The sequence below is a fragment of the Nerophis ophidion genome, linkage group LG10 (genome assembly GCF_033978795.1).
Source record: "Nerophis ophidion isolate RoL-2023_Sa linkage group LG10, RoL_Noph_v1.0, whole genome shotgun sequence".
NCBI lineage: Eukaryota > Metazoa > Chordata > Actinopteri > Syngnathiformes > Syngnathidae > Nerophis > Nerophis ophidion.
In genome coordinates, this window is record NC_084620.1 from 14585775 (window position 1) to 14609327 (window position 23553).

Genomic DNA, 23553 nt, shown 5'->3' on the forward strand with positions numbered 1-23553 from the left:
CCAGTGAGAGTTGGACTCTGCTCTTTGTCACCGATTCTGTTTACACATTTTTTGGACAGAATTTGTAGGCGCAGTCAGGGCATTGAGGGGATCTGGTTTGGTGGCTGCAGGATTAGTGCTTTGCTTTTTGCGGATGATGTGGTCCTGCTGGCTTCATCTGGCCAGGATCTTCAGCTCTCAGTGGTTCGGTTTGCAGCTTAGTGTGGAGCAACTTGGATGAAAATAAGCAATTCAAGTCTTGAGTCCAGGGTTACAGCCTGGAAACGGGTTGAGTGGAGTGACAGGAAGTCATACCCCAAGTGTAGGGGGTTAAGTAAATCAGGGTCTTGTTCACGAATGAGTGAAGATTGGATCATGAGATTGACAGGCGTATCGGTGCGGTGGCTGCAGTGATGCGGACGCTGTATCGGTCCGTTATGGTGAAAAAGGAGCTGAGCCGGAATGCAAAGCTCTCAGTCCACCCGTCGATCTACATCCATATCCTCACCTATGGTCAGAAAATTTGAGTTGACAAATATCGCAGGTATAAGCAGCCAAAATGAGTTCCCTTCGTCGGGTGGCGGGGCTCTCCCTTAGAGATAGGGTAAGAAGCTCTGTCATTCAGAGTAAAGTCTGCTCGAGAGGAGCCAGATGAAGTAGTTTGGGCTTCTGGTCAGAATGCCCCCTTGGGAGATGTTTAGGGGCCATCCGACTTCTAGGAGACAACGGGGAAAACCCAAAACATAGTTGAGTGAATATGCCTCCAAGCTGGCCTGGGAACGCATCGAAATCCCCCTTTGAGAGCTGGACAAAGTAGCTGGGAGAGGGAAATCTGGGCTTCTCTGCTTAGGCTGCTGCCCCCGCACACAGGCTTTAGGAAAGCTGAGGACGCTGTTACAGAATAGCCTTTCTATTAATTAAAACTTCCTATACAACAACCTCTAAGCCCTATTAATTTTGCGCTTCAGCTAATTGAAGGTGCTTTCATGGCATGGTTTACACAGCGATAAAGTAACACTAGTCCACCTCCATGACCAGGTTTTTCTTTTTGGCAAACATGACCTCGACTTCGGCCAATGATAATTCCATAATATTGTCTTTTCACTCGAGCACCCTTGAAGCGTCCCCTCTTAAACTAAAAAGACACCAAATGATCCGCTTGAGCTCCTACTGATGAGTGATCATGATCATCAGCTAGCTTTTCGTCTAATATCTCAGCTGCTAACCAGGATTCATTAGTTCCACCAATTTCGTGTATATGCACGTTTCTCTGTTTTTATGATCTGGAAACACGAGCGGCAAGCCAGCCGTTGTTAATGGCAGGACAGATGGCTGCACATCATCCTTTTTTTACTATTTTGGATTACACGGCCGTACGACCTTCATGAAGACTCCTCTTGATGAAAAGACGAGCGCTATTATGTTGTTGGGCAGAAGATGTCCATCTTGGTCTTTACATTGACTTTACGCTTTAAATGTTTGCAGTAATGAAACTGCAGGAAACCCTGAGCCGTCTCAGGTGCTGGAATCACTGGTGAACCAACCTGGCTTTGGTACCCGCTGCATGGAAGGAGACCCCATTCCGTAAGTACGAGTCTTAATGCTACTATTAATAATAATAACAAATAAGTCAGTATATTTGCACTACATTGGTTATTGTTTGATAGAATATCATGCATCACATTATGGATATGGGCAGCACGGTGGTGGTACAGGGTTAGTGCATGGGCCTCTCAATACGGAGGTCCTGAGTAGTCTTGGGTTCGATCCTGCGCTCAGGATCTTTCTGTGTGGAGTTTGCATGTCCTCCCAGTGACTGCGTGGGTTCCCTCCGGGTACTCCGGCTTCCTCCCAACTCCAAAGATATGCACCTGGGCATAGGTTGATTGGCAACACTAAATTGGCCCTAGTGTGTGAATGTTGTCTGTCCATCTGTGTTGGCCCTGCGATGAGGTGGCGACTTGTCCAGGGTGTACCCCGCCTTCCGCCCGAATGCAGCTGAGATAGGTTCCAGCACACCCCGTGCCCCAAAAAAAAGGACAAGCGGTAGAAAATGGAAGGATGGATGGAAATTATGGATATTTTGCCCCCACCCCATTATTGATACTTTATTTAAGAGATAGTGCTAATTTATGTGGCAAAATTTATATTTTCTCTTTTGTCAATATCAATATTCCATTATGAAACATAATACATTAGATCACAATATTGATATTTTTTCCCAGAATCGTACTACCTCGTGATATCATATGAGATAATACATTACATTGTGATATCGCTATTTTGTCCCAGTCAGTTAACAGCTACCATACCTTGAAAAGGGTTACAAGTACGATGATAACCATAGAACTGAATACTAATCAAAAACGGATTGTGTTTAACCTTTTCACGTTCCACTTGTTTCTGCTCTCTTGGCTTGTCAAACGAGGCACCAAAAAAACAATTTTGTTGTCCGCTTGCCGCTGGGACATTTATCTATTTATTTTTCCAGACGAAATGTCCTTTAAATGTCAACAACCTTAAATCAGAGCTTGTGTTGATTTATGGTGCATTACATCAACTACAGTATGTGTAATATGTTCAGTATATAACTAAGGTGCGAGTGCGATGGCTGTGCAAGTATGTCAAGCTAGCAACATAATGAGAATTTTAAGGCTTTCTGTATGGTGGAGTCACTCACTAGTGCAGGTGTTTTCAAACTTATTTCTCAAATATTTATATTTGATTTACATTAAAGGTCGGATGGGTGCAACAATTTGTTGTACCATAACATGAGATTTTCCACAGTTACCTTTTTTTAATGTTAAAACAGCATACAACAATTATTGACAATAATATTAACAATGATAATAACTATACATGAATAACTTAATGCCAATTAACATGTCAAATTTTAAATGTCTTCAATAAGGAGGAGTAAATCTTCTTATTGTTTTTTCTTGTGTCAAACTATTCATCTATATATCTCCCGTCCAAAGGCAAAACCCAGTAACTCAATTTTGGTCAAAACTGAGCTGATAATTATTTTGGAGTTCCTAGGTGATATGCTTTACATTAGTGTATGCGATATTGTAATTTGTTCCGTAAGTAAGCTGTTACGCGCATGGCAGGACCTAGCAACTACCACATAACCGCGTAGATACAACAGAAAAACCTAGTATCTCAAGGGACCAATCGGAGCTTCTTTGTCAGTCGCCTTATTGTCTTTAATGAGACATTTGCACGAATGGGGGCCGATGGTCAACCTGATCATGTGATATTATGGCACGAGGGGATATTTGGAAGATTGGCCCAGGACGTTGCAAGCACCTTCAATAAATGTATTGTTCTTGATTCTTCCCCTTGCATACTCTTTTGGGCAGATAACTGTGGAGGTCAAAATAAAAACTGGACGCTGTACACTTTGTAAATCTTTGTAAGACAGCATCAAGATAGATTGGTTTTCCTTTGTTTTCTCAAAATCAGCTAGAAGTGAGTTACTAGGTTTTGCCTTTGGACAGTGGATATGTACTTTTCTTACATAAAGATTGTGAATTAATAAACAGCATATCAATTTCAAATGTTTGGGTATTTCCAGTATGACTGATCTAATAATATGGTCAGAGTGCATAAGCGTTAATCCAGTGAAATACAATCCATTGAAATTGACAAAGAAATTCGTAGCTGAATTTTTAAAATGGCTGACGGAATTTGTGGCATTTTTTCAAACTGTTTTGTGTCACATACTTTGCGGATTTTAAATACAATTGGATATGGTTTATTGCAGTGGTTCTCAAATGGGGGTACATGTTCCCCTGGGGGTACTTGAAGGTATGCCAAGGGGTACGTGAGATTTTTTTTTTAATATTCTAAAACTAGCAGCAATTCAAAAATAATTTATAAATATATTTATTGAATAATACTTCAACAAAATATGAATGTAAGTTCATAAACTGTGAAAAGAAATGCAACAATGCAATATTCAGTGTTGACAGCTAGATTTTTTGTGGACATGTTCCATAAATATTGATGTTAAAGATTAATTTTTTTCTGTAGAAATGTTTAGAATTAAGTTCATGAATCCAGATGGATCTCTATTACAATCCCCAAGGTTGATGATTACTTCTATGTAGAAATCTTTATTATTTCTAATTGAATCACTTGTTTTTTTTTTCAACAAGTTTTTAGTTATTTTTATTTATTTATTTCCAAATAGTACAAGATAGACCACTACAAATGAGCAATATTTCGCACTGTTATACAATTTAATAAACCAGAAACTGATGACATAGTGCTGTATTTTACTTCTTTATAATTTTTTTCAACCAAAAATGGTTTGCACTGATTAGGGGGTACTTGAATTAAAAAAATGTCCACAGGGGGTACATCACTGAAAAAAGGTTGAGAACCCCTGGTTTATTGGACACAATGAAACACAATTAAGCGTATAAAGTCGACTTGTTTTTCCACTCGACTGGTACTTTAAGGTGGCCCTAAATAGGAGGGGCTTCTTTCTCGTGTTTCGAGTGAACGGCAGAGTGATTGTCAGCCTGTCGTAGCCGGGTTTCCAAGAACTGAAAACAGGCTGAAATAAAAACAAAATGGTTGTTTCAGGAAGAAAGTGAATAAAAAGATGGATGTACATGGGCATAAGTGACTCAGAGAATTTAGGAATTCACCTCGTTTGAAAAGATGGTGATCGCTACTATGATACGGAACATTTTAGAAGAGGTGGGTGACTCTGATTACCCATAATATACTGTACATATGATATGTGTAAATGATTACAGTTTATTGTGAAATCCATCTTTTCTCATTTTGCCAATTTTTACGTTGTTGAAATCAAATGTTGTTCAGCCCAAGTGTGTGTGTGTGTGTGTGTGTGTGTTGAGGTGGGGGTAACTGGGAATAGATCTCTGATGTGCAAATCAATCACTGTGAGGAGTCAAAGTTGATACTTTTTTATGTGAATTGTTACCCAGCATCACATCTGTGTGTCGCTTAAGTATCCAAGCCTGTAGAAATGTACGTACAGCAGCTACGGGGTTGGTGTGAGGCAGCGCACAAAGTTTTTACTTCAACTTCAGTCTAGATACATTTAAACTTTTTTGTGAAAAAAAGGCGTTTTTGTGAGTATGCAGGCTTGTTACATGAGGCCCCAAAATCCCAGTCAACTGTATTTGTCTGACAGTAAGTTTGCCAACCAACTAACTAACGAAGTGACAGACAGACAAACTTCAGCCATTACATAATCTCCTGGCAGAGGTAATGATGGAAAGAACAGACATGTATTTGTGTAAACAATGCACAATACAAAAATATTGAATGCATAATTAAACATTTTTTTTTTTTATAAATGCATAGTAAAACAACATTACAAATAAACAAGCGGTGAATTAAAATCTAAATCCACGTTAACCTGCAGAAAGCTACCTTGTTCGTCCCTTGGCTCTGATTGGCTGGTTCCATCTGTGGATCAATCAGTGGCCGACATCTTCCTCCATGGCAACTGGAGCATGTCCAACCCATCCCCCTCCTGTCAATGCAGCTCTTCTCAACGGACCACCATGCTGCCTAACTGCCTCCCAGGTGCTGGGGGACTGCCGCCTCCTCAGGTACTTTCTTATTACTCCTACACAAGCACACGTACTTATCTAGAAGTGCCGAGTCAGCAATACAGTATTTCGATTTGCAAACGGGGTGATTTTCATTTTGTTGTGTCCGTGATGTTGTTGTCAAGTCATAAAAGATTATTCGTCGGTGCAGTTTCCAAACATATCAAACTATTGTGTGCTCCAGACATCATGTTACATGACAAAACAGATGAAAAGTTGGAAAAACATGGAGGTCTCCAACTTTTTTGTGTGTGGCTGGGTCAAGGAATTTGGTATTAAGGCGCTCCGAGATACATTTTGCATTGTTTTTGCTCGGGTAAGGTTGCATTTCATGATTTAACTTTGTGTCTTCACTTATGTTTGTTGCCTGGCCTTGCTGTTTACAAAATATGCATGATTTTCCCCGTTTTTTAACAAAATAGAAGGTGAGTTAAAGGCCGACTGAAATGAGATTTTCTTATTTAAACGGGGATAGCAGGTCCATTCTATGAGTCATACTTGATCATTTCACAATATTGCCATATTTTTGCTGAAAGGATTTAGTAGAGAACATCGACAATAAAGTTCGCAACTTTTGGTCGCTAATAAAAAAGCCTTGCCTTTACCAGAAGTAGCAGACGATGACATCACCGGTGTGAGGGCTCCTCACATCCTCACATTGTTTATAATGGGAGCCTCCAGCATCAAGAGCTATTCGGACCTAGAAAGCGACAATTTCCCCAATAATTTGAGCGAGGATGAAAGATTCGTGGATGAGGATATTGATAGTGAAGGACTAGAAAAAAAAAAAAGTAAAAAAAAAAAAAAGGCGATTGCATTGGGAGCGATTCAGATGTTTTAGACACATTTACTAGGATAATTCTGGGAAATCCCTTATCTTTCTATTGTGTTGCTTGTGTTTTAGTGAGTTAAATTGTAACTGATAGTCGGAGGGGTGTGTCCACGGGTGTGTTGACGCCAGTCTCTGAGGGAAGTCACGGCAGCTGCATGGATGGCGCAAGCTCCACTGATCTCCGGAAAGAGGCGACTTTTTACCACAATTTTCTCACCGAAACCTGCCGGTTGACAAGTGGTCGGGAACCATGTTCGCTTGACTGCTCTGATCCATAGTAAAGCTTCACCTCCAGGAATTTTAAACAAGGAATAACGGTGTGTTTGTGTGGCTTAAGGCTAAAACTTCCCACCTCCATCATTCTACTTTGACTTCTCTATTATTAATTGAACAAATTGCAAAAGATTCAGCAACACAGATGTCGAAAATACCGTGTAATTGCGCGATGAAAAGAGACGACATTTAGCCGTAAGTGGTGCTGGACTAATATGTCCCCTCCAACCAATAACGTCACAAACACGCGTCATCATACGCGTCATCATTCCGCGACGTTTTCAACAGGAAACTCCGCGGGAAATTTAAAATTGTAATTTAGTAAACTAAACCGGCCGTATTGGCATGTGTTGCAATGTTAATATTTAATCGATATATAAACTATCAGACTGCGTGGTCGGTAGTAGTGGGTTTCAGTAGGCCTTTAAGTTAAAGTACTAATGATTGTCACACACATACTAGGTGTGGCGAAATTATTCTCTGCATTTGACCCATCACCCTTGGTCACCCCCTGGGAGGTGAGGGGAACAGTGAGCATATAGATGTCAACGTTGTGTATGTGCTTCATTAATGATTGCTGCCTTTGGTACAAACTTAACTCTTTTAGGTTTTGTTCATAATTGATTTATTTTATTTGGACTCACCAAGTCGGTGCTTTACAGAACACTCGTAGCAAAAATGTGTCTTAAGAAATACAACTTACATCAAAATAATACTTAAATGGAAAATAACAACTGTTAAAATTATATAAAAAAACGTTTAACAAAGTGATCACTGCAAACGTGGGCACTCTTCGACTCTGCTCCCTTGGACTGCAGTGCGTGGTACTTAAAAAAAAAATCTTGCACTCTTCCGCCATTCTTGGTGACCTCTCAAGGAACTCTGAAACATATATCATTTTTACGAATCTAACGGTTTGTACATCCAAAAACAATGCCATCATAGGGCATTTTTCTTTGAGAAAGGTTAAATCGCGCCTAGTACCCATTGAGAACAGACGCTGGCTTGAGCACCTTGCATATTTAATGAGCCGGACGTGAAGTAATTTGGAATTCAAGCAGTGGAGAATCATTGACTAGTGTTTTTGTAGTAGTTCTGATCCTTTTTGTTTGCCCTTGAAAAACTCCATAAAGATGAGATTAAATAAAAAACATGGACGCATGACACAACAGGAGGTACGGTTTGGGAATGATGGTGTCCATGGAAACACCAGGCAATGCTAAGCCTTATCATCAATTCTCCGGTATTGACTTTTGGTGTTATTTAACCTTCGTAGATGAATAGTCGTGTGCGGGAATTGATAAAGCCACCACGTCCGCTGTAGTACGATTGATGTCTTTAACGTTTGAGCAAGTGAGAGCGGCATCGCTGTATACCTTGTTCGCAAATTACACAGCAGAGACTGAGAGGAGAGCTTGTTTTTGTGTAAAGTCTACAATAGAACGACCTGGGTCAAAATCTCATTGAAAATAATGGAACAAAAGTAGTTTTATCAGTAGGATTCATTGTTATTAGTGAACCTTTACTTGTGTTCTTAATTTCAACCTTTCGCCTGAAAAACATGTCCCAGGAGGGTAATATGCATTGTGCAGCCCTTTGAAACACTTGTGATTTGGGCTATATAAATAAACATTGTTTGATTGATTGATTGATTGATTGATTGATTGATTGATTGATTGATTGATTGATCAATTGATAATATCAACCGTTTGTGTGGATCTGATAGTTAAATAACTGGAGAAGTTTTGAAAGGGTTATATTATGTCAAACCCACTTTTGTTAAATGTTTGGGATCCCTTAAGTGCAGAACATTTGTATAGCTCGGTTGGTAGAGTGGCCGTGCCAGCAACTTGAGGGTTGCAGGCTTCGAGTCCCGCTTCCGCCATCCTAGTCACTGCCGTTGTGTCCTTGGGCAAGACACTTTACCCACCTGCTCCCAGTGCCACCCACACTGGTTTAAATGTAACTTAGATATTGGGTTTCACTATGTAAAGCGCTTTGAGTCACTTGAGAAAAGCACTATATAAAAATAATTCACTTATTCAAACCATGAAGACATTGTAGAGATATCTGTAAAACAATTTTGCTTTGTTCTAAACCATGGGTGGCAAACACATTTTAGCTCACGGGCCGCATGAAGGAACATTTATTCCCACGTGGACTGGATTGGTAAAATCATGGCATAATAACTTAAAAATAAAGACAACTTCATATTACTTTCTTTGTCTCATGTACATACTACAAATAATGCTCATGGCAAAACACTTGACGTAAGTTGAAAACTCTGAGGAAAAATTTAGTGCAGTTTCAAAAACACCATGAAGAACACAAAGAACTTTGACTTTGTCTCAATGTTTATACAAAGCCATTAAACTTTAAGCACTTCCTGTTTAGCATTCTAACGTTGGCAGTTTACTAAAAATGTTTGGAAAAGTAACCGATCGTTTCCACAAACTGCCGCATTAGTGAAATCCGCATACTGCCACAACACATTCATTTATTATCATTCAAATATTACGATTACAATTAAACATGGTGTCAGTTATCAAAACGACAACATAGCTTTGTGCTGTGCCTTTTGTGAACAGAGCCTGCCGCGATTTAAGACCTTGTTTTAATTTTTCCACCTTCTGTGGCCTTTGTTCCGTGTCCATATTCTTGTCTTTGTGTTTCTTAGACGTTTTATAGTGCCTTTTTAGATTATAATATTTCATTTCAGCCACACTTTCTCCACACAGAAGACACACAGGTTTGCGTTTTACCTCCGTGAACATGAACTAGCTGGAATATAAAGACAATGTAATGCATCTGTAAACGTGGATGCCTATGCAAAAGTGCAATATATTTATCTTTACAGTAAATCTATTTATATTTGCACCTTATTGCTCTTTTATACTGCACTACAACGAGCTAATGCAACAACATTTCTTTCTTATCTTTACTGTAAAGTTCAAATTTGAATGACAATAAAGGAAGTCTAAGTGTATGAACTCTGCTTCCCACCTGGCCTGAAACCCCCTGTTCTCACAGTCCACCTTCCGTTTAGCCATTACTGGTGAGGGGGGTTGCTGAAAGTTGACATCTGCCCTGAATGCTGATGAATAATGAAGCCGGAGCCAACTTGCGGCGCTGCAGTGAGTTTGCGGGCTACCGTTGCATGGTGGGGAATTAAGTATTGGTGCGAGCAAAACAGCAGCAGGCGGCTATGGCCTGCAGGCCGGTTCTAATACTAATCAAATATCATCGGAACGCGGGCCTGGACTTTGACACTTAGGTTCTAAACGAACCATTAAAGACTTGCCATGATTTGTGATGTATGCATAATAATATTTTTCAGTTGATGCTTGCACTCGTCCGCCATTTCTTTACTTGTAGCATATTTGTGGCTGCAATGAAAATATAACCTAACCTAAAATGCTCTTGCATTGGTTGTTTTAACTGGCACAGGCCACTACACCAACCTCAGCCTCATATGAAGAAGTAAAATGTTGCCAACTCCCTGAAAATAAAAAGGGACACGTAACAGTTCTGGTCGACAGGATTTTTGTTTGCCTTTTTTATTTGTGTGAAAGGAGTTATTTTAACCACAAAGTTTGAATGGAGTCATATGGATTCTTCTTGTTTGTTGAATAAGTTTCAGAGTTTCATCCATTCAACCTTGAACTGATGACTGACAATCTACACACACATACGTTGATACTATTTGTATCAAGTAGAATTGAATTTGATGTGCAGGTTTTGGAGTAATTCAAATACTTGGGAAACAAATTGTTTATATATACCGGTAATTTTTGGGTGAAAAATTAAGACACTAAAATATTTTTTTTTCTTAAATAGAGACATTTCCCGCTTAACTTAACAGAATGAAAACAAACATAACTCTTTAACTGAAGTGTGTCCTGCTAAATTTAAACGGTATATATTCTGTGTACAGCTTTTACCAGAGGTCTCCAGCTTTTATCAGTATAACTATGACTGAAACAGAGGAGAGGTTAGATATATTGATTGTATTGATATGACTGGCAACATTTGAATTGTGCTTTATATATGAATCAAATCTCCATTTAAACAGTTGGATTATTGTTTTCATGCTGTATTATGTTAAAGGCCTACTGAAACCCACTACTACCGACCAGGCAGTCTGATAGTTTATATATCAATGATGAAATATTAACATTGCAACACATGCCAATACAGCCGGTTTAGTTTACTAAATTATAATTTTAAATTTCCCGGGACGTTCGTCTTGAAAACGTTGTGTAACGATGACGTGTACGCAAGACGTCACGGGGTTTAAGGAAATATGAGCGCTGCACACACACAGTTAAAAGTCGTCTGCTTTAACGGCATGATTACACAGTATTTTGGAGATCTGTGTTGCCGAATCTTTTGCAATTTGTTCAATTAATAATGGAGAAGTCACAGTAGAAAGATGGAGTTGGGAAGCTTTAGCCTTTAGCCACACAAACACACAGTGATTCCTTGTTTAAGATTCCTGGAGGTGAAATTTTCCTATGCATTAGAGCGCGGTCAAGCCAGCATGGATCCCTACCAAATGTCAACCAGCAGGTTTCGGTGAGAAAATTGTGGTTAAAAAGTCAGTTCTTACCGGAGAAAAGCTGAGCTTGTGCTGTCCATAGCTGCCGTCGACTCCCCTGAAACACTACGCGTCAAAACACCCGTGGACAAACCCTTCCGACTATCAGGTAATATTAAACTCACTAAAACACAGCAACATAGTAGAAAGATAAAGGATTTCTCAGAATTATCCTAGTAAATGTGTCTAAAAACATCGGAATCCGTCCCAATCCACGCTTTTTTTTTTAACTTATTTTTTTTTATCATTTTTTTTTCTAGTCTGTCGCTATCAATATCCTCAAACACGAATCTTTCATTCTCGCTCAAATTAATGGGGAAATAGTCGTTTTCTCGGTCCGAATAGCACTTTTTGTTGGAGGCTCTCATTAAAAACAATGTGAATATGTGAGGAGCCCCCACACTTGTGACGTCATCGTCTGCGACTTCCGGCTTTTCTCGTAACACCGAAAGTTGCGAACTTTATCGTGGATGTTCTCTACTAAATCCTTTCAGCAAAAATATGGCAATATCGCAAAATGATCAAGTATGACACATAGAATGGACCTGCTATCCCCGTTTAAATAAGAAAATCTCATTTCAGTAGGTCTTTAATTTGTCATTGAATTGATGCATTATGTGCAACTCTTATAAAATACTAATAATTGAAGCAAAAAATATTTTTTGTCCTTAGGTGATTACATTTTGGAGACCACCCTAGTGTCACTATAACATCAGAGGGTTGGTCTTAAACTGGATTAGAAGTTATTTTACCAACAGGAAACAATATGTGAAGCAAGGCGAACACATCTACAACGCTAAGTATATCTGTGGTGTAACCCAGGGGTCAATAATAGGACCAAAATTGTTCAATCCTTATACAAATGACATTTTTAAAGTTGCAAAAGATTTAAAGTTAGTATTATTCGCAGATGATATGACATGTTTTGTTCAGGAGAGAAAACGCTGAAGCAAACGCAAATAATAACAGAAGAAATTAATACATTAAAAAATGGTTTGACAAAAACAGACTATCATTAAATCTCAGTAAGATTAAAGTAATGCTATTTGGTAACAGTAGAAGGGAAAGTCAAACAAATACAAATTGACGGAATAGAAATCATACTTGCCAACCCTCCCGGATTTTCCGGGAGACTCCCGAAATTCTGCGCCTGTCCCGAAAACTTCCCGGGACAAATTTTCTACCGAAAATATCCCGAAATTCAGACAGAGCTGGAGGCCACGCCCACTCCAGCTCCATGAGAACCTGACTCAATGTTGTGACCCTCTTAAAGAGGACAATACTGCCATTTACTGTACATAGAATAGAATGTCTGTTCTAAAGCCCACAGTAAAGAGACGTAACTCCATCACGTCGCCTGTTTATTGACTCCAACCCAATATATTACACCGTCGACGGGCAAAATGAAGAAATATGCTTGCAATTTCCAGAACGATTGGAAACAAGAATTTCAGTTTATCCAGTAGAGTTCAAAGGTGAAGGGGTATGTTGCCTGTAAATTTTGTAGAACAGACTTCTCCATTGAGCACGGTGAAAGGATACACTCAGCCATGAACGGTCAGTCAGGAAAGCACAAAGCGTCCGCAGCGCAGCATCGTTCACAACCCAGTATTATGGCCCACCTCGCAAAATGGAGACCAGATGGTGTATCTTATGCTGAGACAAAGATGGCTATGCTGATAGCTGGAAGCAACATCCCGTTCTCATTTGCGGATGTCTACAACAAATCCATGAAGGATGTTCCCGGATTCGGAGATCGCTCACCAATACGCAAATGGCAGAACAAAGGCTACTCAAATAGTGAAAGGTAAGTGTTGTTGTTGTTTTTTAGTAACCAGCAAGCACAGTACAGTTAGTAGAACAACTGTGTTGTTATTACTGTATATTTTATAGGTGCCGTCTGAAATTCAATTATTTATTTTATTTATATATATAATACAATAAATATATAAAACTAGAATTCACTTAAAGTCAAGTATCTCATACATATATATATATATATATATATATATATATGAAATATATATGAAATACTCGAGTAGGTGAATTATAAGCCACCCCTCTCAACCACGCCCCCTCCCCAACCACGCCGCTGCCCCACCCCCGCTAACGCCTCCCACCCCTTACCACCCGAAATCGGAGGTCTCAAGGTTGGCAAGTATAATAGAAATTGAAACAGTAAATGAACCAAATTTCTAGGCATAATGATTGATGATAAAACCTGGGGAAAAAAAAACATATTAAGACCTTCAAATCTGAAATACAAGTCAACTTGGTTTGACACAAATTGATTTTTAACGCGCAGTGGAAGCTAGATTCGTTCAAAGAACCCTCAAGTCTCTGAATGACCGCTCTCCATCTGAGCTTTGCCGCTTTGTTTTGCAGCAGAAACTGCCAACCATGCACAAACCCTGTCCATGGTGGCGGCGTTTTTTGTGTGTGTGCAAATTCCACTTGGGTAGTGTCTGTTCCACTTTATGAAGAATCACTCTTCTAATTAGCGCTCTCTCACTAACTAAATATGCAAAAGAAGAAGTGTGTGTCTTCCTCGGCAGGCAGCGTGTCGCACGGCGACCTAATTGGACGCTTGAATGTAGCCATTTATTCACACTGGGGGGTATCCAATTAGGCTCTTTTGACATCAGACACTACTTTTTTTTAGCCTAATTGTCTGTTATTATAACGTTATACGAAGGAGATGTGCTCCACACTTTGGGGAATAAAGATCACCTGCGGATGACAATTTCTCTAGATTTCGTTCAGGCCACAGGGTTTTATGTTACCTTCTTTAGAAATAAAATGGATGTCTATTGTATAATTTCTTCTCAATCAATATTGGGATGAATTGATGTAAATATGTTTACATGATTACATATAACATTCCCTCGCTGGCAGCGACAGTGAAGCACATCATTTTTAGTGTGTTATTTATAACATCTGACAGACCACCCACTAACACTTTCCTCCACTCTTGTCTTTGTCAAAGAAAAAAAAAGGACGTCAACATAATTTCGATCATTTACATTTAATGTGATATAGTAATGTTTTGCTCTGTATTATCTTATTCTACATAGTTCATTGATGCATTTCAAATGCAGTTGTATATCTGTGCACAAGATGACAGTAAAAAGTAATTGGACAAACCGTGTCACGTTTCGGCATGTCGGCTGGTGGCGCGACCCCAAGATGCAGAGACGGCAGGCGAAGTAAAAGTACAAACAAAAGAGCACCAGTGGGACTGCATCCATTAAACCAAGGGTGAGCAGAAGTGATGTAAATCAAAGCAAGGCAAGACAAAAAAGACATAAGCGGTATGCCGACAGGCACACGACAAACAACTTTGAGCATAAGAAAGCAGGGGAAGGAAAAAGGATAGTGACTGAAAATGGCAAATAAGAAGAAAATAAGGAACAAACAACAAACATTCGTCCAAAACAGTTGCCGGAGACACATGTAGGTTTTTCTGGCGCAATGTGTGTAGGAGGTTGTTGGCCGGGTTAAAGGCCTACTGAAACCCACTACTACCGACCATGCAGTCTGATAGTTTATATATCAATGATCAAATCTTAACATTGCAACACATGCCAACACGGCCGGTTTAGTTTACTAAATTACAATTTTAAATTTCCCGCGGAGTTTCTTGTTGAATACGTCGCGGGATGATGACGCGTATGATGACGAATGCGCGTGATGTCTCGGGTTGGAGGGGACATATTAGCCCAGCACCACACACGGCTAAAAGTAGTCTCTTTTCATCGCATAATTACACAGTAATTTGGACATCTGTGTTGCTGAATCTTTTGCAATTTGTTCAATTAATAATGGGGACTATAAAGAATAATGCTGTTGGTGGAATGCGGTGGATTGCAGCTGCCTTTAGCACCGAAACACAGCCTGTGTTTCTTTGTTTGTTGTGAAACTTTAACACAGAGCAGTCAAGCGAACATGTTTCTCTTAGTCAACCAGCAAGTTTTTGGATGGGAAAATTGTGATATTAAGTCGGCTCTTACCGGAGACTTCAGTGGATTATGGGACTTCCTCCTGCAGCTCAAAAAGGCAGCTGTGATCTTGGCTCCTCCATTGGCTTCTCTGAGAGGCACTGGCCTTCACCGCAGCCCTCAGACTTTCAGGTATGACAGTAATCTCACTAAAATACTATTAAAACAATAAGCAGATAAGGGATCTTCCAGAATTATCCTAGTAAATGTGTCTAATTACATCTAAAACAGTCCCACTCACTGCCGCCACCTGGAGCCGTCGCTTTTTCTTTTTTTTTGTGTGCGTGTGTTTCACTCTAACTTCCCTAATAAACAAATCATTCATCCTCGCTTAAATTAATGGGGAAATTGTCACTTTCTCGGTCCGAATAGCTCTTGCTGCTGGAGGCTCACAATATAAACAGCCTCCTGACCTAACAAATATTCCGCTGTACCCCGATATTGAGTACTGTCTAACGGATAAACCACAGTAACCTCCACTATATCGACATGTGTATATATGTACGCTATATGTATGTAGATGAATATATGTATATATATGTATATATGTACTGTATGTATGTATGTAAAAAAATATGTGTATGTGTGTGTATGTGTATATATATACATGTATATGTGTATATATATACATGTATATGTGTATATATATACATGTATATGTGTATATATATACATGTATATGTGTATATATATACATGTATATATGTATATACATACACATATGTATATATATACATACACATATGTATATATATATGCATATATATACATATTTATGTGTGTATATATTGTATGTATATGTATATATGTGTATGTGTAGGTATATATATATATATATATATACTTATATATATATATATATATGCATTTTAGAAAAACTATGTATAAAAATGTATATAATTAGCAATTAAATCATTCAATATCATCGGAAGTATTCATTGTAAATTTATTGTTTTATTTTTTGTATTTATTTATTTTTTACAGAGGACCCAGAACACAACTGACACGCTCCTCGATATGACCGGAAGAAACATGACAGACTTCTTGGTCAAGACTTATAAACACCTGGGCAAAACAAGGTAGCTGGTGTTTTTATAACCTATTCAGTAAACTGTGTGGAAATGTATATGAATTGTGATGTATATATACTGTATGATTTGTATTAGCTATATACTGCCCCGTATTTTTCGGACTATAAATCACGTTTTTTTTTTTGTAGTTTGGCCGGGGGTGGGACTTGGCCTAACTATAAAAATAAAAATAAATAAATATATATCTATATATATATATATATATACATATATATATATATATATATATATTTGGGGTTTAGCCGGGTCTCACCCCCCGCTGGACTGTGGAGAAGACTGCGACTTATAGTCCGAAAAATACGGTATATACATCTGTATTTATTTTTTTGAGGTATGGAGGGATCTCTGTTGGAGCAGTCAACTCTCAAGTGCGTCTGAATGAGGCAGCCATTGAAGCCGTGATGGAGAATCTGAAAAGTCTCTTGGGTTCAATCCTGGTAAGCTACATTTTTAGTTATTATTATTGTAAGATATATACAGTACCCTATATAGATATGCTTTATCATGATGTAACATAACATGGGGTGATCAAGGGTGATGGGTCAAATGCAGAGAATAATTTCTCTACAACTACTGTGACATACTTTAACTTTAACATAATGGAACACAAAAGCACAACAAAGGAGGTCAGTCACTCTCGTCACTGTATCACTGAGCATTACAGTAAATACAATTCCTCTGTCGTTTGCCTGCCCATACTGCTTACCGTTGCTAGTGTAGGTATTTCACACTCTCAAACCCACGCAGACGTACAATAGACTTTGTCGCCTCGTTGGCTGAATATTTCCTTATAAGCGTCACTGTCAGACTAATCATTTTCTGCCAGTACTAACAGCCCGCCAAAGAGTCAGAGTCAAAGAGCCACCGACCCAGGATACTCCCCAAATTGTGGGACAAGTCTGTCCTTGTCAAAGATGGTGGAGATTACCTTTTAACTGCAGTCTGCTGCTCATTCAGCACCACATATCTGGTTCCGACCAGACTCCACACTCTTCTCCACTGACACAAAGGGTGGCCCCAGCTGCATAGCTCGCTGACCCGTCCTCCCCTCACGTGGACTTTGAGGAGAACCTTGTGGGATTGCACTGCACCACAACATGGCGGTCTTGTGGATATTGTTCAACTGTGTATGCATCAGCCAGCCCATCCACACAACTAAGGTGTACGCACTGTTTTAAGGTGATCCACTTTTGTAAAGTGGTAATGCCCACACCCACCTCTGCTCATTTTTGCTGCTAAATCCTACCACGAGTCATTCAGTGTGTCTTGTGAAATAAAATATAGCAGTACTACACGAAGGCACAGTTTGAACGGATGTTTTGTTTATAGAACATCCCATTTGTACAGGGTCTGACCAGGTATCAATTACGTATATTATCAGTAACTTCCCAGCAAAATATAATTTATTTCAACTTTTTGGGATGGTGTATGTGTTTGCTGGTATTCTATCTAGTCTTATAACCCTGTACAAGTCACACTGACATTCAATACTGGCATCTCATGGTAAAGGTAAGACCTTCTGGAGAAAAGTTCTGTGGTCAGATGAAACAAAAATTGAGCAGTGTGGCCACAATATCCAGCAATATGTTTGAATGAGAAAAGGTGAGGCCTTTAATCCCAGGAACACCACACCTACCGTCAAGCATGGTGGTGGTAATATTATGCTCTGGGCCTGTTTTGCTGCCGGTGGAACTGGTGCTTTACAGAGACTAAATGGGACAATGAAAAAGGACAACCTAAAATCATCAGCCCAGAGGTTGGGTCTTGGGCGCAGTTGAGTGTTCCAACAGGACAATGACCCCAAACACACGTCAAAAGTGGTAAAAAAAAAAATGTCTAAATCAGGGTACAATTAAGGTTTTAGAATGGCCTTCCTAAAGTCCTTACTTAAACATCTGGACAATGCTGAAGAAACAAATCCATGTCAGAAAACCAACACATTTAGTTGAACTGTAGCAATTTTGTCAAGAGGAGTGGTCAAAAATTCAACCAGAAGCCTGTGGATGGCTATCAAAAGCGCCTTATTGCAGTGAAACTTGCCAAGGGACATGTAACCAAATATTAACATTGCTGTATGTATACTTTTGACCCAGCAGATTTGGTCACATTTTCAGTCGACCCACAATAAATTCATAAAATAATCAAACTTCATGAATGTTTTTTGTGAAAAACAAGTATGTGCTACAATCACTCTGACACAAAAAATAAGAGTTTTAGAAATAATTGGAAACTCAAGACAGCCATGACATTATGTTCTTTACAAGTGTATGTAAACTTTTGATTGCAACTGTAAATGATCTGTTGCTGTTGGCCAACAATACTCCGCTTTACCCATACTAACGCACTTTGACCTGTCATGTCCCACATTAAATGACCTCTTAGGCCTCACCGTTGTCACTTTTCAACTGCAAAACCCAGTAACATTTTTGTCGAGGGCACTGACTCTGACAGAGAAAATATTTTGGGGGAGACGGAGACGTTGGCATGTGTCTAAGCCTATGAACAGTGGCAAAAGTACCGGTGTGGTGGCACACCGACCACATCAAACATGAGGTGGACGCGGGCAAATACTGCGGCGAGGTCTTGCTGGACATTCAGAAGGCCTTTGACACCGTTAACCACGCTATACTGTTGGATAAACTCAGAACAATCGGATTCGATAAAACCTCATCAAGCTGGATGCAATCTTACTTGGAGGGGAGGAAACAGGTGGGAGAGGTGAACGGCACCGAGTCCCCTCCCCTCTCAGTAAGCCGTGGAGTCCCCCAAGGCAGTATACTAGGACCTTTACTGTTCCTAATGTATTTAAATGACATGTCATCAGCATGCAACTGTGAATTGTTCCTGTTTGCGGATGACTTGGCCCTGCTGGTATCCGGCAAGGACAAGTCACAGGTGGAACATATCCTCAGTGCTGAACTCCTTAATATTTGCTCCTGACTCGCCGACAACAAGCTATCTATACACTTAGGTAAAATGGAATCCATCCTATTTGGGTCCCATATCAACCTTAAGAAAGTCAGTGACTTCACTATAAAAGTGGGTGACATTGTTATCACCAGGAAAGATGAGATCACCTACCTAGGTTCCATTCTAGAGGATAATATTTCCTGTGATAAAATGGCAACCAAGGTAATCACAAAGGTCAACCAAAGAACGAGATTCCTCTACAGAATCTCCTCTCTGGTCAACAAAAGCACCTTGAAGATCCTAGCGGGAACTCTCATTCAACCCTTTTTCGATTACGCTTGCACCTCCTGGTACCCCAGCGCCTCCAAAACCCTCAAATCTAGACTCCAAACATCCCAGAATAAGCTAGTCCGGTTACTTTTAGACATCCACCCCAGATCACACCTCACTCCAAACCACTTCTCCAAAGTGGGCTGGCTCAGGGTGGAGGACAGAGTAAAACAACTTGCACTGAGCCTAGTCTATAAAATCCGCTACCCCTCCCTGATACCGAAGTACATGTCAAACTACTTCCTTAACGTAAATGACCGCCATAACCTCAACACCAGGGGAAGCTCCACAAACCACGTTAAACCCAAATTCCGATCTAACAAAGGTCTTAACTCATTCTCCTTCTATGCCACATCAATGTGGAATGCACTCCCAACAGGTGTAAAAGTAAGTGCATCTCTATATTCCTTCAAAACCGCTCTAAAACAACACCTCCAGGCAACTTCAACCCTTTACTAATACCCTCCTCCATTCACATCCCATCTCCCCGGATTGTAAATAACCAAATGTAAATAATCAAATATACTTCTAATGTATTTACTTGTTTTTATGCTATCTGAACTCACTATGTTCTCTGCTCGCTGTACATATTCTACCAAGTAAGACCTACACTGTTTCAATGTCCATTTCTTTGTTGATGACTGGCGTACTGATATCAACCAAAGCTCCTCATCCCACCCCCCGGATTGTAAATAATGTAAATAATTCTATGTATATACTGTAATGATTAACCTGCGTGATGACTGTATTATGCTGATAGTATATATTTGTACCATGAAATGATTAACACGGACCCCGACTTAAACAAGTTGAAAAACTTATTCGAGTGTTACCATTTAGTGGTCAATTGTACGGAATATGTACTGAACTGTGCAATCTACTAATAAAAGTATCAATCAATTAATCAAACAGCCACTCCTGTCGACAAACGGCTAGGGTCACAAGCCACTGCAGCGGTGATATAGTGGATACGGTAGATTTGGGCGTGCTAAGATTTGAAAACATAATTTGAGGGGAAAAATACCTTTTATGTTCATAGCGAAAATTTGGGATATTTTAGTTCAAAATAGGAAAATTTATAATTTTGTCCAGGTTATATAAATATATAGATGTCAAGGGGTTAGCATGTTGGCCTCACAAACAAGAAATCGAGGGTTGAATTTGTGGAGTTTGCAGGATTTCCAGAGCTTATGTGTATTTTCTCTCTGTGGCTTTCTCCCACATTACAAAAATATGCATGCTGGACTAATTGGATACTCAACATTGTCAACAGGTGTGAATGGTTGTCTACACGTGCATTGTCGTTGTCTGGCAACCAGTCCAGGGTGATAAGCTCCATCTTAGTGACCCTAATGAGGACAAGCAGTATAGAACTTTGATGGATAGATGGATGGATACAGTATGAAGATTTATGTGTGTACATTAAAGGGTTCCCTGTTTTTTCTTTCCATTTAGGGAAACATGACTGATGAGATGTTCAATACCAGTGAGACTCTGCTGAAGCGGCTTGGAACAAAACACAACGTCAAGGTAGGATTGTAATGCTTTAAAACTATATATCTTTGTCTAGCATTTTCGCAGTAAGTTCGTACATATGGCAGATTGGTGGTTCAAACCCCGATCCCTCCATCCCACTCACTGCAGTTTTGTCTTTGTAGAAGACACGTTGCACACTTTTCCTCCAGTGCAGTCCACACTGGTGTATAAATGTAAACAATTGTTTTGTGGTGGTCCACAAGTGCAAATTTGTAGTCCAGTTTCTGTCAGTCAACCCAGGTGAGTGAGTGAATAATGGAGTCTTCTCAATGTAAAGCATTTTGGGTCTTTAAAAAAGTAATTATATAAATCCAGTCCATTTGTCATGTTTTGTGATCATGTTTTGTTTACTTGTGTTATGTTACTTCAAGACTCTATCAGTTCCTGTTTTTTCACTCCGATGTTTTGTTTCCATGACAACTCATTGGTTTCACCTGACTCATTTGGGCTCACGCACCTGTTTTCAATCATGAAGAGACTATTTAATCCTGTCATTTTCTGTTGGTCGTTCTGGCGTCATCACTCCATTCATGCTTACTCTGCACTCTGATTCTGCTTCATGCCATGTTTACTTTTTAATTTCATAGTTCATGCTGCTCTGCTCTTTTCTTGCCATGTAAGTTTTTTTTTATTCCAGCCAGAGTTAGCAAGTTTTCCTTTCATGTTTAATTTTGCCTTTGTGGTAGTTTTTGTTCCTTAGCCAAGTTTGTGTCTCCACCTTGTGCGTGCCTTTTGTTTGCACTTTTATAGTAATAATTCAAACATGTATTTACCTTCACTCTGTTGCATCTCGGGAAAACAATCCACTCAGAAAACTGCACCAAAGTTCTAGTTATGACACCATTATTATTAACATTTGCTGCATTATCATTATGTCCAGCGCTTCCTCCACTTACCCAGTATCCCAGTCAGCCTCACCAGTCAGGGCAAATTGGTTTCCTTAGTTCTACAAGCCGATGTCCATCATTCTCAACTTGTAGGTGGAGCAACCAAACAAATGAATTGAAATTCCTTTTGACTTGTCTTTGCATTAATATACTGTGGAGTGAGCAAACCTGCCCTATGTTTGACTCGATGGATTCATTTCAGTCTTTATATTTACCATATATATTACAATTTATATTATTTACCATGAATTGAAAAACTTGTTTGGGTGTTACCATTTAGTGGTCAATTGTACGGCATATGTACTGAACTGTGCAATCTACTAATAAAAGTGTCAATCGATCAATCCAAAAATATTTGTTTATTTTAAGAAAACCCTCATCAATTGTCTTCCTGGAACTTCTTATTAAAAATGGGGGGAAAAATATTGGAAGTTTCTTTAAAGCGGGACAAGACAATGAGGACAAATAATGAAAATATACATAGAAAAATCATATTTTATCGGACATTTCGTTTTTTTGTGGTTTTTAATTGAGGGTTTTATCTTCATAAACTGCAAGTGTATTTGATTTAGGTATTGAATACAAATCAAACCACCCGTGTTAATATATAAATGGTATAAAGAGAACCCATACTTTAGTGGCTCTTTGGCGAGTTTGGTTCTGTTGGATTATTTATCTCTGTTGCCTTATTCTTTTTAATACATCTATTTTAGCAGCACCATAAAACTATCAAGCTGTGTGTGTGAGAGCCAACAAATGCATTTTCTTTTAAAGAAGTCTCGCTATCAAGACTTTCCCTTCTTGTCCTAATTAGCATGGTGCCATCAGTGGGGAGTCCGCCTTTTCCTCTTTCATCTATTTTTGTTTTTTTTTTCTTTTCTTTCCACCCCACGAGCTATGAGAATCACTTACTTTAAAGGAAAAAAGAACAATGTGCAAAAAATGAAATGAAAAATACAAATTTGACTCAGAGCCAACAGTGAACAAAAATACAGGGACACATGCCTTTGAAGTTCAAGGGAGCACTTGCAAGGGTCACGGGTCACTTTGACTAGACACGTTGGTACTTCTGCACAAATCTCATCCAAGAGTGCCGATAGGTGGTTTGTTTCACAATTTTTATTGAAAAAATGGTTGCTAAATCGCAGTAGTGGGTCGTGCATTTCACACCTAATCCTTCAGGGTTGGTCTACTTAGTCCGGCTTTAATAAATACGTCTCCTGATACCATCATTTGTGCACTACTGCGCATTAAATCATCTCAATAGTGTACATAACTTTCTATATTCCGCCACATTTAAAAAATAAACTTGCATCACCAATGAAAACATATCTCTCTATGGTACGGTAAAATTAAAAAAAATTGTAAAAACATATCAAATGTGAAAAAACATTTGAATTCACAATTTGCAGCACCCTTCGGGGATACCGCTTGTAGTCGGTAGGTTCGCTTGGAAGTGGAGGAAAAAACCTTTAACCGGCTAGGACAGGTTAGGTATCTCGCAGGTGGACCAACCTCGTCTATCG

General features: G+C 39.3%; 1 protein-coding gene across 5 annotated transcripts in view; it reads left to right on the top strand.

Annotated features, from left to right (window-relative positions):
- The window catches only part of LOC133560246 (phospholipid-transporting ATPase ABCA1-like), a 277208-nt gene that overhangs the window by 191016 nt on the left and 62639 nt on the right, over window positions 1-23553 (top strand). For all 5 annotated transcript variants that reach the window (XM_061912560.1, XM_061912562.1, XM_061912559.1 and 2 more), the window contains 5 exons: window positions 1465-1563; window positions 5384-5573; window positions 16258-16352; window positions 16696-16801; window positions 21060-21134. In XM_061912560.1, coding sequence (XP_061768544.1) covers window positions 1465-1563; window positions 5384-5573; window positions 16258-16352; window positions 16696-16801; window positions 21060-21134 — 565 coding nt within the window. The remainder of the gene's footprint in view (window positions 1-1464; window positions 1564-5383; window positions 5574-16257; window positions 16353-16695; window positions 16802-21059; window positions 21135-23553) is intronic.